Source organism: Pantherophis guttatus, chromosome 6, assembly GCF_059756535.1.
Source record: "Pantherophis guttatus breed Tessera chromosome 6, ASM5975653v1, whole genome shotgun sequence".
Classification (NCBI taxonomy): domain Eukaryota; kingdom Metazoa; phylum Chordata; class Lepidosauria; order Squamata; family Colubridae; genus Pantherophis; species Pantherophis guttatus.
The window spans coordinates 105,582,329-105,597,353 of NC_142068.1; the positions used below are offsets into that span (position 1 = coordinate 105,582,329).

Sequence of the window (15,025 nt, forward strand, 5' to 3'; positions counted from 1 at the left end):
ACAAACGCTTGCACAGAAGGTTGTGTCGGTCAATAGGCACAGGTTTTGTAAACAGGTCAGCTAACTGGTCGGTAGTGTTACAATGTTTGATTTGTACAAACCCCATTCTGGCAAGCTGCCTGACATTCTTGTAGCGGATGTCTATGTGGCGGGACCTAGAGCCCACCGCGTATGCCCCGGAGATTCCAATTGTGGCCGTATTGTCTTCCTGAATTTGGATGGGCAGAGTAGGAGGTGCCCAGATGCTTGTTACCAGAGCATTGAACCAAATTAAGTCATTTGCAGCGTCCGATAGGCTGGCATATTCTGCCTCGGCCGTGGAGCAAGAAACAAATTTTTGCTGCCTAACATGCCAATGGATAGGACAGCCATTTAGCAGTATGAGGAAACCAGAGGTGCTCCGTCTACTCTTAGTGTCACCAGCCCAATCTGCGTCCAAGTAAGCGGAGAGCTGGGCTGCCTTCCCCTTCTCTGGCTCCAGCATAAGGAGGGCATCGGCCGTGCCCCTGAGGTACCTGAGTACCCTCTTGACAGCATTCCAGTGGAATTCCTTTGTGTTTTCCATGTGCCTGGACAATAGATTTACAGCTAAAGCTATGTCAGGCCTGCTCCAATTGCTAATGTATAGCAAGGAGCCAATCACAGATGTATATAATTAGTTGTCTGTGAAGTCAGGGCTGTCTTTGTGATTTTGGCCGTAGTAATCACTTTGCATGGGGCTACGCGTTGGGTTAGACTCCACCATTTTAAATTTGGCCAACAATTCCTCAATTTTTTCTTTCTGGGATAATGAAAATCCCTTTTTAGTGGCCAAGATATGTACACCCAGGTACCTGTCAACCCGCCCCAAGAACTTCAGGGTAAACTTTTCCCCCAGGGCCTTGGCAAATTCGTCACACCTATCCTTGCCAGGCCCTACGTATAGGAGGTCATCCACGTAAACCAACACCCATTCTATATCACCTTTGGTGTCACGTGTAAAAATGCACTCATCAGCATGGGATGCCCTGAAGCCAATTCGCTCTAAACCCTTTTTGAGGCAGTCGTACCAGAGTTTTCCCGACTGCTTGAGGCCATATAATCCCTTTTGGAGTAGCCATGTGTTTCCCCCCTCCTGCTGGTAACCAGGAGGGGCCCTCATGTAAATCTGCCGGTCCAAGTTGGCGTGGAGGTAGGCCGTCTGGATGTCGAATTGGTAGACTTCCTTCCCCAGAGCGGCTGCAGTTACGAGGGCAGCCTTGACACTTTCTGCCCGGACAGTTGGAGAGTAGGTCTCAATGTAGTCCTCCATGTAGTGTTGGGCGAACCCCTGTGCTACCAAGCGGGCCTTGTAAAGGTAGCGGCCATTGGCAAGTGGTTTGGCCTTGAAAACCCACCTTGTGCCAATGACCTTCTTCTCCTTGGGTGGTTGCCCGGGGGGTGAAGACCTTGAGTTTTCTCAGGCTCTCCATCTCCTGTTCCATCGCAAGCTGCCGCTTCTCCTGTTCTTCAACGGGCAGCTCCTGGATGTCAGAGAAAGTCTTTGGGGTGACCACAACGCTGTTGACGGATGCAACGTGCCCAATGTCAGTTCTCTTAGGTGGGACCCCCTTGTTGGACTGCTTTGACCTTCTGACCTCCTGCCACTCACCACCCTTTTCCTCTGCAGGTTCCTCACCAACTGGCTGTTCACAACCGGGATGTGGAGGCCCTCAGTCCCAGGTGTTGGGCATCATGGGCCTCTGGAGCGTTGCTGGAGGTGAAGAGTCAGGTGAAGATGGCGTGTCTTCCCCCTCAGGACTGGACGGCTCATCCTCCTCATCTGGACCAGGTAGGCTGACCTCTTCATCCTGTTCCTCGCTCTCGTCGGTGGCAGGATCTGTGGTTGTCTCAGGCGGTGTCATGGTTGGTGCAGCTTTGCTGGGCCGGTTAATGTATGGACCCAGATCATTTGAGTGGATCTGGGTCCAATTGGAGTCCTCTTCGAAGGACGCAGATTGGGAGGTCACAATCCTGCCCCCTTCTCCCAGGAATCGGTAGGCCTTGGAGCCAGGGGCATAGCCCAAGAACCTCAGTCTCTGGGAGACGGATCTCCCCTTCTTTCGCAGCTGCTTGGAGATGTGCACCCAAACATAGGAGCCAAACACATGCAAGTGTCCCAAATTTGGCTTCCTACCGTGGACCAGAAAATATGGGGTCTGGTTCACAACGCTGCTCCAGGTGCGGTTCAGGGTGTAGTTGGCATAGTGTACCGCCTCTGCCCAGTACAATTCTGCAACCCCAGCATCCGCAATCAGGCTGCGCACCATGGTCTGCAGAATGCCATTGCGTTTTTCTGACACACCGTTCTGCGCAGGTGTAAAAGGCGCTGTATGAAAATGGTGTATGCCCTTGTGCCTTATCCAGTCCTGGAATTTTCGGGACATGAACTCAGCCCCACGGTCGCTGTGCAGCTGCACGATCTTTGTCTTGTACTGAGTTTCCACATAGTTGTACAATGATTTTATGGCATCAAAGGCTTCAGACTTTTCTGTGAGGGTATACACATGGCCATACCTCGAGAAATCATCGACGGCAGTGAGGAAATACTGCCTTTTTCCTAGGGACGGTGTAAATGGCCCAACCAAATCAACATGTATTAATTGATATGGGTATTGAGTTTTACGCAGTGACACCTTAGGTATTGGGGCGGCCTTCCTCTTTGCCCTCTTACAGATGGTGCAGTCCAGAAACACCTCACAGTCCTGGAGGTGAACCCCCTCAACAAATTCCCCCATCTTTTTAACCACTGGGAAGCTCGCATGGCCTAACCTCCGATGTAAGAGGTGGGCACATTTAGTATGCAGCGGCTTTCCCACTGACACCCCCTTGGCTCTGGTTGCCTTGGGCGGTGCTGGCACCTTAGGCCCTTCTTTGGGCTTACCTGCCTTAGGTGCCTGCTGAGGCTCGGGTTTCTTGCCCGCATTGGCCTTGGAAGGCCATGGTTGAGGCGGCGTAGGCACAACTGCCTCAGTCTTGTGCATCTTTGACAGCCTGGGAGCTGGCTGTGGAGCCTTTCTCTCTCTCTGCGCACAGGCCCCTCCTGGGGTGGCACCCTGTGAGCTGTCTCCTGTGGCTGGGTACTCGGGGGAGAAATATGGCAAACCATTTATAATGGTAACATTCCCAATGACCCTTTTGTCTCGAGTGACATGACCTCCCCCTTTGCGAAACAATACCTCCACCCTGCCATCATCACATAGCTTGGTTATGCTTAACAGGTTATTGGCTATAGAGGGAGCGTGTAATACACCTTCGACATTGCCCAGCCCTGGTACAGAGACAGTGCCCTCCCCAACAACCAAAGCATTGTTACCATTTGCAACCTTAACAGAGGAGTTAATTCTCCTTAACCTCTTAAAGCTTGCCTCAAGTTAGCAATGTGAGATGAAGCCCCAGGGTCCAGTAACCAGAGGCCAGTAGGGCCATCAGCCTTTGTGGCGGGGGTGAAATAGCTAGTATTCACAAAATTGCCCTTAGCACCACCTTTGCCCCTGCCAGGCCCCCTTCTCTGCCCCCTGCCCCTTCCTTGATTGGAGCCATGCTTAGGTCCTTGCTGGTAATGGGGGCAGTCCTTCTTCAGATGCTCCTCAGAGCCACAGATGAAACACTTGGCTAGAGCATTAACCTGCTCTGAACTCTGGTGCCTTCTGTTGACACGATGAGTTGTGGCCCTGGTGTACTCTCCCGCATCTCTACGCCTCCTGTCTTCCTCATTGAGCCTCCCTGTGAGGTAGGACAGAGTCATGGCTTCCTTTCTGGTTCCCTCTAGTGAGACAATAAAATTGCCCCAACTTTTGTCCAGGGATGCCAGAATGACAGCGATCATGTTGGCCTCAGTCACGGGGTAGTCCCTGAGCACCAGTTCTGCCCTGAGTGCCTTGTGGTGGAGCCCAAGCTATCACTATTAAATGGGCTATATAACAACCCCCAAATTTCACCAGCTGTGAGCCCATCTGGAATACTAGGGTACAATCTAGCATCCAGTGAGCTCAGTAGAGTGGTATAGGCTCTCCTGTGGTACCACTCTTCTTGAGGTCCCCAAGGGAAAGGTGGGGGGTCTAAAACCATTTCTAGGGTCCTCTCTTTTAAGAGACATACCTGAATCTCTTTGTTCCATATATTATAATTTTCCCCTGCTAAATGTAATTTCTGGAAATTATTTGGGAGAACAGACACAGCTGGGGCAGAAAATGCTGAAATATTTTGCTGTCCAAGGTATCTTTGCTTTGGCTCCATTGAAGTAAATGAGAGAGGGATCCCTCTGCTGGCCAGTGTAGGTATTTTTCTCTGATTATTTTTCTCCTTTTCAGATGGGGCCAACTGAGCGTGCTCAGAACTCATTCCAGCCCAGGAGCCGATGGGGGCGGACCTCTCCCTTTGTGCTTCAGAGCCAGGCCTGGGCCCAGGCCTGTGGGGCTCTGAAGAGTCTTCTGGAAGCCCCCCTGGTACTGGAACACTTACCAGGGGGCGAAGGCTGCAGGATGGGGCTGGAAAAGCCTGAAAATGCTGAGGATCGCCTGGAGGGGCCCACCGCTGGCCCTGAAGACTCCAGAGGAGGCATCCATCTTGGGAGGTGGGAGGCTCGGCTGGAGGCCTCCTGAAGTCATCAAGGTGAGTCCTCCGTTGCCTCGGTGGGGGTGTTGGAAAGGCTGGAGTCCCCAGGGGTTCTTCTGGGGCTCTCTAGAGGCCTGGGCCCTGGCTGGGGGGCTCCGGACTGGACACGCCCCCCTCGCTGGTCCCCTGGGGGTGTTGAGGGAGGCTGGCTGCCCCCGAGGTTGAGGCCTCAGTCATCGTGGCCTCCAGGGCTGCGACCAGGACTTGGATTGCAGCCCTGATGCCCGCTGCAGCAGGAGCGGCTGGGCAGACTTTGAGGCTTGCCTGTGGGGGGGTGGGGGTGAGCAGTTTGCATGCTGCTTTGCCTGGCTGCCATCCATTGCTGGACCTCGTGGCCTAGCTGAGGCCTACCAAGCCTCGCTGGAGTAGGTGGCCTGGGGGCCGCCATGTTGCTTCTGGTTGGCCCCGGAAGCTGCAGGTCACGATTTGGCAGGAATTTTCCCACCAAAAGCTCCGGGGCCCCAGGGGCCCCCAGGGTGGCCGGTGCCATGTTGGGGAGCCTCCTGGGCACTGGGGAAGGACTTACCCGGTGTCCAGAGGCCCCCTGCGCTGGTGTCCCACGTGGCTGGGCTCTTGGCATCCCTCGGGTTGCTAGGAGCAATCTTAGCAGCTCTCTGCATTCCTCACCAGTGAGCTGGTCTACGCTGGGGGTGGCCTGGTCCCTGGCCGCATCCCCGGTGTCCTGGTAGTCCTGGGTGGACTGCTGGTCTTCCATGCCTTCCTCTGTGGCTTGCAGCTGCGAGGAAGCATGCGAAGGGGTCCCTTGCATTCCGCTGGGTCCTTTGGGGGCATAGAGATCATCTGTACCCTCCTCTGGATCGAAGCTTGCATCAGGGACTGGATGCAGGGCTGCCAACCTTGCTTGGAGACTCCTGGTCATGACCGGGGAAGTCCTGCCATCCATCTCTTGGGGGTTCTTGCTGGAACCTCCTGGCATCTTGCTTCTGCTGGCTTGGAAGCATTGCCTCAAACCATCCTCAGCTACCACTTTGTGAGGGATCTCACGAAGAATGATGGTTCATTGAGGGCATTTCCAAGAAAAGGTCAGCACGCAAGGATGCAATCAAATTAAGTCTTTATTTAGAAGTAAAAGTGGAGTAAAATAAGGTCCCAGGCATGGAGGCATCCATGCCTGGATTGAGCCCGTGGGTCAGTCCCATAGGAGACTAGAACAAGAGCAGGCAAAAGGGAAAGAGTAAAAGGGGGCAAAAAAAGGGAAGAGCAGCCCCTGTGCAGGGGTTCTTATAGGGGCCCCTGGCCCCTCCTTTAAAAGGTGTGTGAGGGGGCCGGAGGGCCATTAACTTTCCCCAATGGGGCTGCAGGGGCCGGAGCCCCTTGACCCACCAGTGGGATCAAAGGTGCCTCTTTGCCCCCATCTGATGGCCTTTGAAGAGACTGCCATGGCTGGCACAAAACACCTAACATTCTGTCTGGCAGCCCCTTAAAAGCCTGCTGCCTATCACGCTCTTGGGCAAAGCATGTGAGCCTTTTCCTCCTTTCAGTGGTCCAGGAAAGTGCATCTATAGTATGTAGATAATAAAGTTGAAAAAAAGGTGAACAACGTTTTTACAGAACTAGAGATACGTTGAGGCTGGGTGTGACAAGGAATGGCTGGGAGGGGAGGGGTCAGGCGAGGCACCGCTTGATGTGAGTGACATTGAGTTGGCCACACCTACCCAGTCACATGACCATCAACCTACGCCCACAAAATAAGCCACGCCCACAGAACCGGTAGTAGAACTCACCCCTGCAGATCTTCCTTTAGTTTTCTGCCTTTTGCTTTTGGCATATCACATCACCAAAAAAGGGCTTTTCTATTTAATAAAGTCTGGAGGAATGGGATTGAAAAAAGATTCATTATTCAATGACAACTGGTTGGTTCCTCCTCATAGCCCTATTCACATGCATTCCTCCATCCTTCATATTTCCACCATTTTAAAATATTATGGTTTATTCATATTAAATTTTGGAATTTCAGATTTAGTAAAGTTTTAGTGTATCAGATTTATGAAAATAGAGAATAATTATGATTAAGAATGAAACCTCCGAGTAGTAGAATCAGCAAAGGTTTCATCTGGGGTTCATACAAGATTGGAAAGCCACTCATCCTTTTTGAAAGAACTCCTTTCTTTCTTTCTTTCTTTCTTTCTTTCTTTCTTTCTTTCTTTCTTTCTTTCTTCCTTCCTTCCTTCCTTCCTTCCTTTCTTTCTCTTTCTCTTTCTCTCATTCATTCATTCATTCATTCATTCATTCATTCAATTTATATGGCTGCTATGTTAGTGAACCGTGACTCAAACCGGCTGCCTCGTTTCTCAGACTGTAGTGAGAGGAGGTGGAGGTGAGGCCATGAGAAGGGGTCCCTCGGAAAAGGCAACGGTTAATGTTAAACTTCTGCATCAATGCACCTCAGTGAAACTATGTGTGTGTCTTTCAGAGGCAGTTCTGTGGCTGTTGTTGGGAGGTGTGCACGTCAGCCCATCTGCAACAATCTCCAGCATACATCTACAAATCAATCCCTTTGGGGCATAGGAATGCTTTGATGCCTACACAGAGTTGCAGCAACCCTCCCTCAAACCCAAAGTCAAATGTCTTTTGCTGCAGGAGGTGAGAGGCGAGTAGGAGGCCGCGAGCCCTGTGTCAGAAAGGGATGTTTCTAACCCCCACCAGGTTATCCAAGACAAGGTATTTTCGGTTGGAGAACTAGAACTAGGCGACAGCAACAGGCGTGGAAGGACAGACCTACATTTGAGCATACATTTGAACCTCTCCCTCCAAGATCCTTCAAGAAGATCTTTCTGTTTATGGCTAGTTGAATTTGGTTTAGGGGTATAAATTTGCCATAGGTGTACAGTAAAGGCCACCTAACCAAGCAGAAGAAAGGGATGGACTTTCTGCTAACCAGTTAAGCAAATGTATGTAGGAAACACACCACAGCAGTAATGGGAGACTTAACTATCCTAACATCAACTGGGAGACAAACTCTGCATCAATTGAGAGGTCAATCAGGTTCGTGACCGACCGAGCTAACTACTTTGTCATCCAAAAGGTAGAGGAGGGATCGAGAGGGACAGCTATACTCATCTAATGCTTACTAACAGAGGAAAAATGACAGAGGAGGTTGGAGTTCCAGGAACTTTGGGGGAGAGGGACCATGTCATATTAGAATTAAACATCATGCAGAAACCAGCAATAGAACATAATCCAACCAGTGTCTTAAGACTATTTCAACAAACATAAAGACAGCTTTAGAAGGATTCCATGGATGAAAATCAAGGGAAAAATAATTCAAGAAGCTTGGGAAACTCTGAAAAATACAATCATAAAAGCCCAGTCCAGCACAATATCACTGGAAAAGAAAAATAACAAATCCAAGAAGAAACCAGTATAAATGCACAATGAACTCTCTGATAAATCAAAAGATAAAAAGGATAAGTATAAAAATTGGAAAGAGGGACACATAATTAAGGCAGAATACCAGCAAATAGCCCAAATCCGCAAAGACAAAGTCAGAATGACTTAGTTCTGAACTAAGACTTGGGAGGGGGAAAAGGCAAAAATAATTTTAAAAAGAGTTTCTTCCAACATAAAAAAACAAGAAAAAAGTCAAGGAAACAATCGGTCCACTAATGGGAGAAGATGACAAGGAAGTGACAGTCAGCAGGGAGAAAGCAGAAATGCTTAATCCTTTCTTTGCATCTGTTTTCACACAAAAAGAAAAAACCACCCAACCTACCAAAAACAGAACTGTAAAAGACAGACTAGGAATTCAAATTAAAATAAGCAAGAAAATGGTGAGAGAACACCTGTCCGCTCTAGACGAGTTCAAATCCCTGGGACCTGACAGACTCTATCCCAGGGTTCTGAAGGAGCTGGCAGACATTGAAACACATCTGTCAAAAATCCTGAAGCACCAAGGAATTGCCAGAGTTCAATACCCAATCAAAAAAAAATAAAAATGAAATTGAATGGGTGAAATGATAGCAATGTTTCAATATTTGAGGGGCTGCCATAAAGAAGAGGGGATCAACTTATTTTCCAAAGCACCAGAAGGCAGGACACGAATGAAAGGATGAAAACTAATCAAGGAGAGAAGCAACTTAGAACGAAGGAGACATTTCCTGACAGTGAGAACAATTAACCAGTGGCTCTGCTTGCCTTCAGAGGTTGTGAATGCTCCATCACTGGAGGTGTTTAAGAAGAGACGGACAGCCACTTGTCTGGAATAGTATAGGGCCGTGATGGCGAACCTATGGCATGCGTGCCACAGCTGGCGTGTAGAGCCCTCTCTGCGGGCATGCGAGCCATTGCTCAGCTCAGCTCCACCATGCATGCATGTATGTGTCCTGCTAGCCAGCTGATTTTGGGGATGCGCAGAGGGTCGCATGCATGCGTGGCGGATGGGGTCATGCATGCATGTACGGGGGATGGGGCGGAGTGTGTGTGGGGGGGTGCGGTGTGCCCTCCACAGCCCGTATTTGGGCCCAGGAGGCTGCAGGGAGGCCTGTTAGGCCCAAAACGGGGGGCAGGGGGGTCACGCACACATACGCAGAGGGCCGGGGGAGTGGGGGGGGGTCACATGCGCATGAGCAGGGAGAAGCATGGGGGGTCATGCACACATGCACGGGGGGCTCATTGCATTATGGGTGTTGGCACACACGCACACTGTCACGTGCCTGCACTTTCAGCAGGTTAGCCATCACTGGCATAGGGTCTCCTACGTGAGCCGGGGGCAGGACTAGAAGAACTCCAAGGTCCCTCCCAACTCTGTTATTCTGCTATTAAAAAGGTAAAGATTTCCTCTATCCAGTCATGTCCAACTCTGGGCGGGGGAGGGGGTGTTCATCATCTCTGTTTCTTAGCCAAGGGAGCCAGCATTGTCCAAGACAAGGCTTCTGTGATCATGTGGCCAGAAGGCCTGTAGGCCACAATGTTACTTTCCCACCAAAGTGGTACCTATTTCTCTACTGGCATTTTCATGCTTTCAAGCTGCTAGGTTGGCAGGAGCTGGGGCAAGCAATGGGATCTCACCCCATCATGTGGTGCTTGGGTCTCAAACTGCTGACCTTCTGGTTGAGAAGCCCAGCATCTTAACCATAGGCTGCCACGCTCCCTAAAACAGAATAAAAGTGTGAAGAACCTCAAACCGGTAGGATGTGGAACATTTTCTTCTGGACTACATAAAACATTACAAAGCTGCTCCCCTTTGAAAGGAGCCCAAAGCCGTCTCTCCATTGAGGTACAAAGAAAAAAATTATGTACAAATTAGGACTATCAACTTGAAAAGAGATGTTTTTCTTGATTTGTGTATTCATTTCTTCAACTGATTTGAACTGAGACTGAAACTGACTGCCTAGTTTCTAGAACTGGAGTGAGGTGAGGTGGAGGGGAGGACTGGAGAATGTGTCCCTCAAACTGGGTAGGTCAGTAGAGCCCATGGGACATGAGAATGAAGCCTGTGTCCCAAAGGGATATTTCTAAGGCCCAGATTAGTATCCCAGAAAAGGTCCTTTCTTGTTGAGGAATTACAATTAGAAGACACCAATTATCCTTGATACAAAACCCACCACTTTCCCCCACCTTGTTGAGCAACTTTAGCCGTGAAAGGGCATTTTTTTTCTTATTTATTTATTTATTTATTTATTTATAATATTTCTATACCGCCTTTCTCCCATAGGACTCAAGGCGGTATACAACCAAGAAAAATATAGACATACAGACATCATAAAATTGCTAATTAAAATTATTACTTAGTTTGGCCAATTAAATAAAACCCAGAATTATATAACATTTTAAAAAATCATTCACATGTTCATATGTTTAGCCCCACCTGTTGGAACATCAGGGTCTTGAGGGCACGGCGGAAAGCACGGAGATCAGGGATATTCCGTATCTTCGGGGGCAGTTCATTCCAAAGGGTTGGAGCCCTCACAGAGAAGGCTCTCCCCCTGTGAGTCGGCAGTCGGCATAATTTGACTGACGGTACCCTGAGTAGTCCCTCCCTGTGAGAACGAACTGGTCGGTGGGAGGCTATTGGTGGCAAAAGACGGTCTTGTAAGTACCCAGGTCCTAAGCCATGGAGCGCTTTAAAGGTGATGACTAACACCTTGAATCACACCTGGAAGACCACCGGGAGCCAGTGCAGCTCGCGCAGGAGAGGTGTTACATGGGCATAATGAGTTGCGCCCATAATCACCCACGCGGCTACATTCTGGACCAGCTGGAGCCTCTAGGTGCTCTTCAAGGGGAACCCCATGTAGAGAGCATTACAGTAGTCCATACAGGAGGTGACTAGGGCATGAGTGACTGTGCACAAGGCGTCCCGATCCAGAAAGGGATGCAACTGGTGGATCAGGCGAACCTGATAAAAGATCCCCCTGGCCACAGCCGTCATGTGCTCTTCTAAAGATAGCCGTGAATCCAGGAGGACACCCAAGTTGCGAGCCCACTCTGTGGGGTGTAAGGTCTCATCCCCAATTGTCAGTGATGGTACCAGCTGACTATACCGGGATGCCGGAAGCCACAGCCACTCGGTCTTGGAGGGGTTGAGTCTGAGCTTGTTTCTCCCCATCCAGATCCGCACGGCCTCCAGGCAATGGGACATCACAGCAAGGGCATCTTTGGGGTGGTCCGGGGTGGAGATGTATAGCTGCGTGTCATCAGCATACTGATGAACACTCACCCCAAAACTACGGATGATTTCGCCTAGCGGTTTTACATAAATGTTGAACAGAAGGGGTGAGAGAATTGACCCTTGAGGCACCCCACAAATAAGGTGCCTTGAGGTCGACCTCTGCCCCCCTGCCAACACAAACTGTGAACAGTCAGAGAGGAAGGAGGAGAACCACGGAAGCATGGTGCCCCCTATTCCTAACCCCTCCAGCCGGTGCAGTAAGATACCATGGTCGATGGTATCAAAAGCCACTGAGAGATCTAATAGGACCAGGACAGAGGAACAACCTCTGTCCCGAGCCCTCCAGAGATCATCAACCAATGCGACCAATGCCGTTTCTGTGCTGTATCGTGGCCTGAAGCCCGACTGGTACGGATCCAAATAGACAACATCATCCAGGTATCAGGGTAGTTGTCGTGCCACCATATTAAGTCTCCGCCTTTCAAAAAAACCCAGAACCTCTTCCCTGGGATCCTCCTTGGGGAGAAAGATTAAGCCCCAAAAGACCAGATCCGCTGTTAGTTCTCCATTTTGGTCCACATAGAGTTTTGTGGCGGTAATATTGTGAAACTCATTCTTCTCCAGGAAAGGATGGAACTAGAGTGGGAACATCCAGGAATTTTAAAAGCAGAAAAGTTTGTTTCCTATCCCACATGGTCTGTTCTCATGAAGATGATCATATAACTCTTGGAGGATAGATCCTACAGGTTCCATCTTACCTCTTTTCCTACTTTCTCACTCTACACATCTATATTTTCAGCCACTGACTATAGGAATATTTGCTCAAAGTATAAGATGTCTGGTTCTTGGGAGCTACAAAATATTAAATTCCTCTGAATGACTTTCACAGATTTCTCTTTAGTCAGATTTATTGGGATGAATAATGCAATAATTCCAGTCATTCAACCATTTCCCATTTCAAAACATACTATTTAAGTGGAGATAATCACTGCCTTCTTTCAAATAAAAGGAACTTTTACTATTCTTTAAATATTCTAATAGATTACATCTCATGCTTTCACAGTGATTCCGGCTGTAAGATGCTCCTTTGTGTTCAGGTCTGGCCTCATGAGGATAATTTAGCACTTGGGGATGAAGATGCAGACCAGCAGACCAGCACTGGAGGCCAGGATGGAGAAGACCTGCACAGCCACCATGGATTTCCCTTTGGTGCTCAGGTAGGTAGGCACAAAAGTCACCCAGACACTGCAGAAGACCAGCATGCTGAAGGTGATCAGCTTGGCTTCGTTGAAGGCCCCAGGCAGATTCCTGGCCAGGAAAGCCACCGTGAAGCAGATGGCAGCCAGGAAGCCCATGTAGCTGAGGGTGACGTAGAACATGACAACGGCCCCTTCGTTGCATTGCAGGATGATCTCTCCAGGCTGGGAGTGGAGGTCAGAGTCAGGGAAGGGGAGAGAAACTCCCAACCAGATGGAGCAGATGATAATTTGGACAGCGGAACAAGACAGGATGATGGAGTTGGCCAAGCTCTTCCCCAACCATCTCTTAGCTCGGTTTCCTGGTTTTGTGGCCAGGAAAGCCAGCACCACCGTGATGGTTTTGGCCAAGAGAGAAGAAACAGCAACTGAGAAGATGATGCTGAAAACCGTTTGTCGGAGAAGGCAGGTGGCTTTCCTTGGTTGACCAATGAAGAGAGAAGGAGACAAGAAACAAAGCAGGAGGGAGACTAGGAGGATGTAGGAGAGGTCCCGGTTGTTGGCTTTGACAATGGGAGTTTCTCGGTATTTAATGAAGATGATTAAAACAAGGCCTGTTGTTAGGAAGAAGAGTAGGGCAAAAGAGACCAGGATGATGCCCAGAAGCTCTTCATAAAACAGGAAGGTTATAACTTTGGGGATACATTGGACTCTGTCCTCATTTGGATATTTATCATCTGGGCACTTGGTGCATTTTTTTGTATCTGAGAAAACAAAAAAGCAACTTTCATTAATATTTTGTCCTTTTGTGAATCCCTTTTTGTGAAATGGGGTCATGGGGTTCAGATGGGTTTGCTGATCACGTACCTGGCTCCCTGCCACGTGGCAACAGCCCTGCCCGAGCTACTCAACGTCATCGCCGCGGTGGCGGTTGATACCCCTAAGCTTATGGTCATGGGGGATTTCAACCTGCCATCCGTGGGTGAGATGTCAGAGATGGCTCGGGAGTTCATGGCTTCCATGACAGCTATGGACCTGACCCAGTTAATTCATGGGCCTACCCACACAGGGGGAAACACGCTGGATCTGGTTTTTGTCTCTGGACAGTGGTTGAGGGATCTTGATATAGGGGATATAGTTACTGAACCCTTGTCATGGTCAGATCACTCTCTCCTTCATCTCGACTTTCGAACCTCTGCACCCCGCCACAGGGAGGCGGAGCCGGTAAGATGGTTCCGCCCCAGGCGCCTGATGGAACCTGACAGATTCCAGACGGAGCTTGGGCCATTTCCTGAGGTTCTGGCACACACCTCGACTGGAGACCTGGTGGCCGCCTGGGATAGGGTGGCTGCTGGTGCTCTGGTCGTGCCTTTGCGGCCTCTGACCCGGCGCCGATCTCAATTGGCTCCTTGGTTTACTGAGGAGCTGAGGGAATTGAAGCACTGGAAAAGACGCCTAGAGAGTAGTTGGAGGGCCAGTCTTTCTGAATCTGACCGGACACTAGTAAGATCCCACATTAGGAATTACTTAGTGGCGATAAAAGCAGCAAAATGTAGTTATTTTGCTGCTCTTATTGCGTCATCAAATAATATATCTTTTAATTGTTTTTAATATTTGTTCTGCATGTTTTTTTTTAATCTGGCTGTACACCGCCCTGAGTCCTTAGGGAGAAGGGCGGTATAGAAATCCAATATAAAATAAAAAATAAAATAAAATCGCCCGGCCGCCCTCTTTAGGGTGACCCGCTCCCTGCTCCACCAGGAAGCGTGGGAGGACCCCTTGGAGGGTAGAGCTGAGGATTTTGTTCAGTATCTGTATGACAAAATCACTCAGATTCAGGAAGATTTGGACTCCGACTGGGTAGTCTCAGGGGGAGAGACAGGGGCAGGTCTTGAGAAAGTTATCTGGGATGAGTTTGATCCTGTGACCCCTGAGGACGTGGACAGGATTCTGGGTAGATTGAACACGACCACTTGTTTATTGGACCAGTGTCCTTCCTGGTTAGTACTGGCTTCCCGGGAAGTGACACGAGGCTGGCTCCAGGGGATTATAAATGCTTCGCTGAGTGAGGGTGACTTTCCCGCCGCCTTGAAAGAGGCGGTGGTGTGGCCTCTCCTCAAGAAGCTTCCCTGGACCCGGCAATATTGGTAAATTATCGTCCAGTCTCCAACCTTCGCTTTGTTGCGAAGGTTGTTGAGAGTGCGGTTGCGCAACAGCTCCCCCAGCACCTGGATGAAACGACGTATCTGGATCCGTTCCAGTTGGGCTTCAGGCCCGGGTACAGCACGGAAACGGCATTGGTCGCGTTGGTTGATGATCTCTGGAGGGCTCGGGACAGGGGGTGCTCCTCTGTCCTGGTCCTGTTAGATCTCTCAGCGGCTTTTGATACCATCGACCATGGTATCATGCTGCACTGGTTGGAAGAGTTGGGGGTGGGAGGCACTGTGTTGCGGTGGTTCTCCTCCTTTCTCTCTGACCGGTCGCAGTCTGTGTTGACAGGGGGACAGAGGTCGACCCTGAGGCCCCTCATATGTGGGGTGCCGCAAGGGTCAGTCCTCTCGTT

The 15,025-nt window shown here is 49.8% G+C and overlaps 1 protein-coding gene across 2 annotated transcripts; it reads left to right on the plus strand.

Moving 5' to 3' along the window:
- Nucleotides 1-1,495: 1,495 nt before the first annotated feature.
- On the plus strand, nucleotides 1,496-13,999 carry LOC148113247 (uncharacterized). 2 transcript variants are annotated; one of them, XR_015728403.1, is made up of 5 exons: nucleotides 1,496-1,810; nucleotides 4,332-4,632; nucleotides 7,070-8,969; nucleotides 12,330-12,483; nucleotides 12,673-13,999. XR_015728403.1 is itself a non-coding variant. In XM_087871957.1 (3 exons), the coding sequence occupies exons 1-2, from the start codon at nucleotides 1,757-1,759 to the stop codon at nucleotides 4,620-4,622; spliced, it is 345 nt and encodes a 114-aa protein (XP_087728083.1). In that variant the 5' UTR covers nucleotides 1,496-1,756; the 3' UTR covers nucleotides 4,623-4,632; nucleotides 7,070-8,613. The 2 variants fall into 2 exon arrangements, 1 of the variants encoding a protein (XP_087728083.1); XM_087871957.1 differs by lacking the exons at nucleotides 12,330-12,483; nucleotides 12,673-13,999 and having other exon boundaries at nucleotides 7,070-8,613.
- Nucleotides 14,000-15,025: the final 1,026 nt, after the last annotated feature.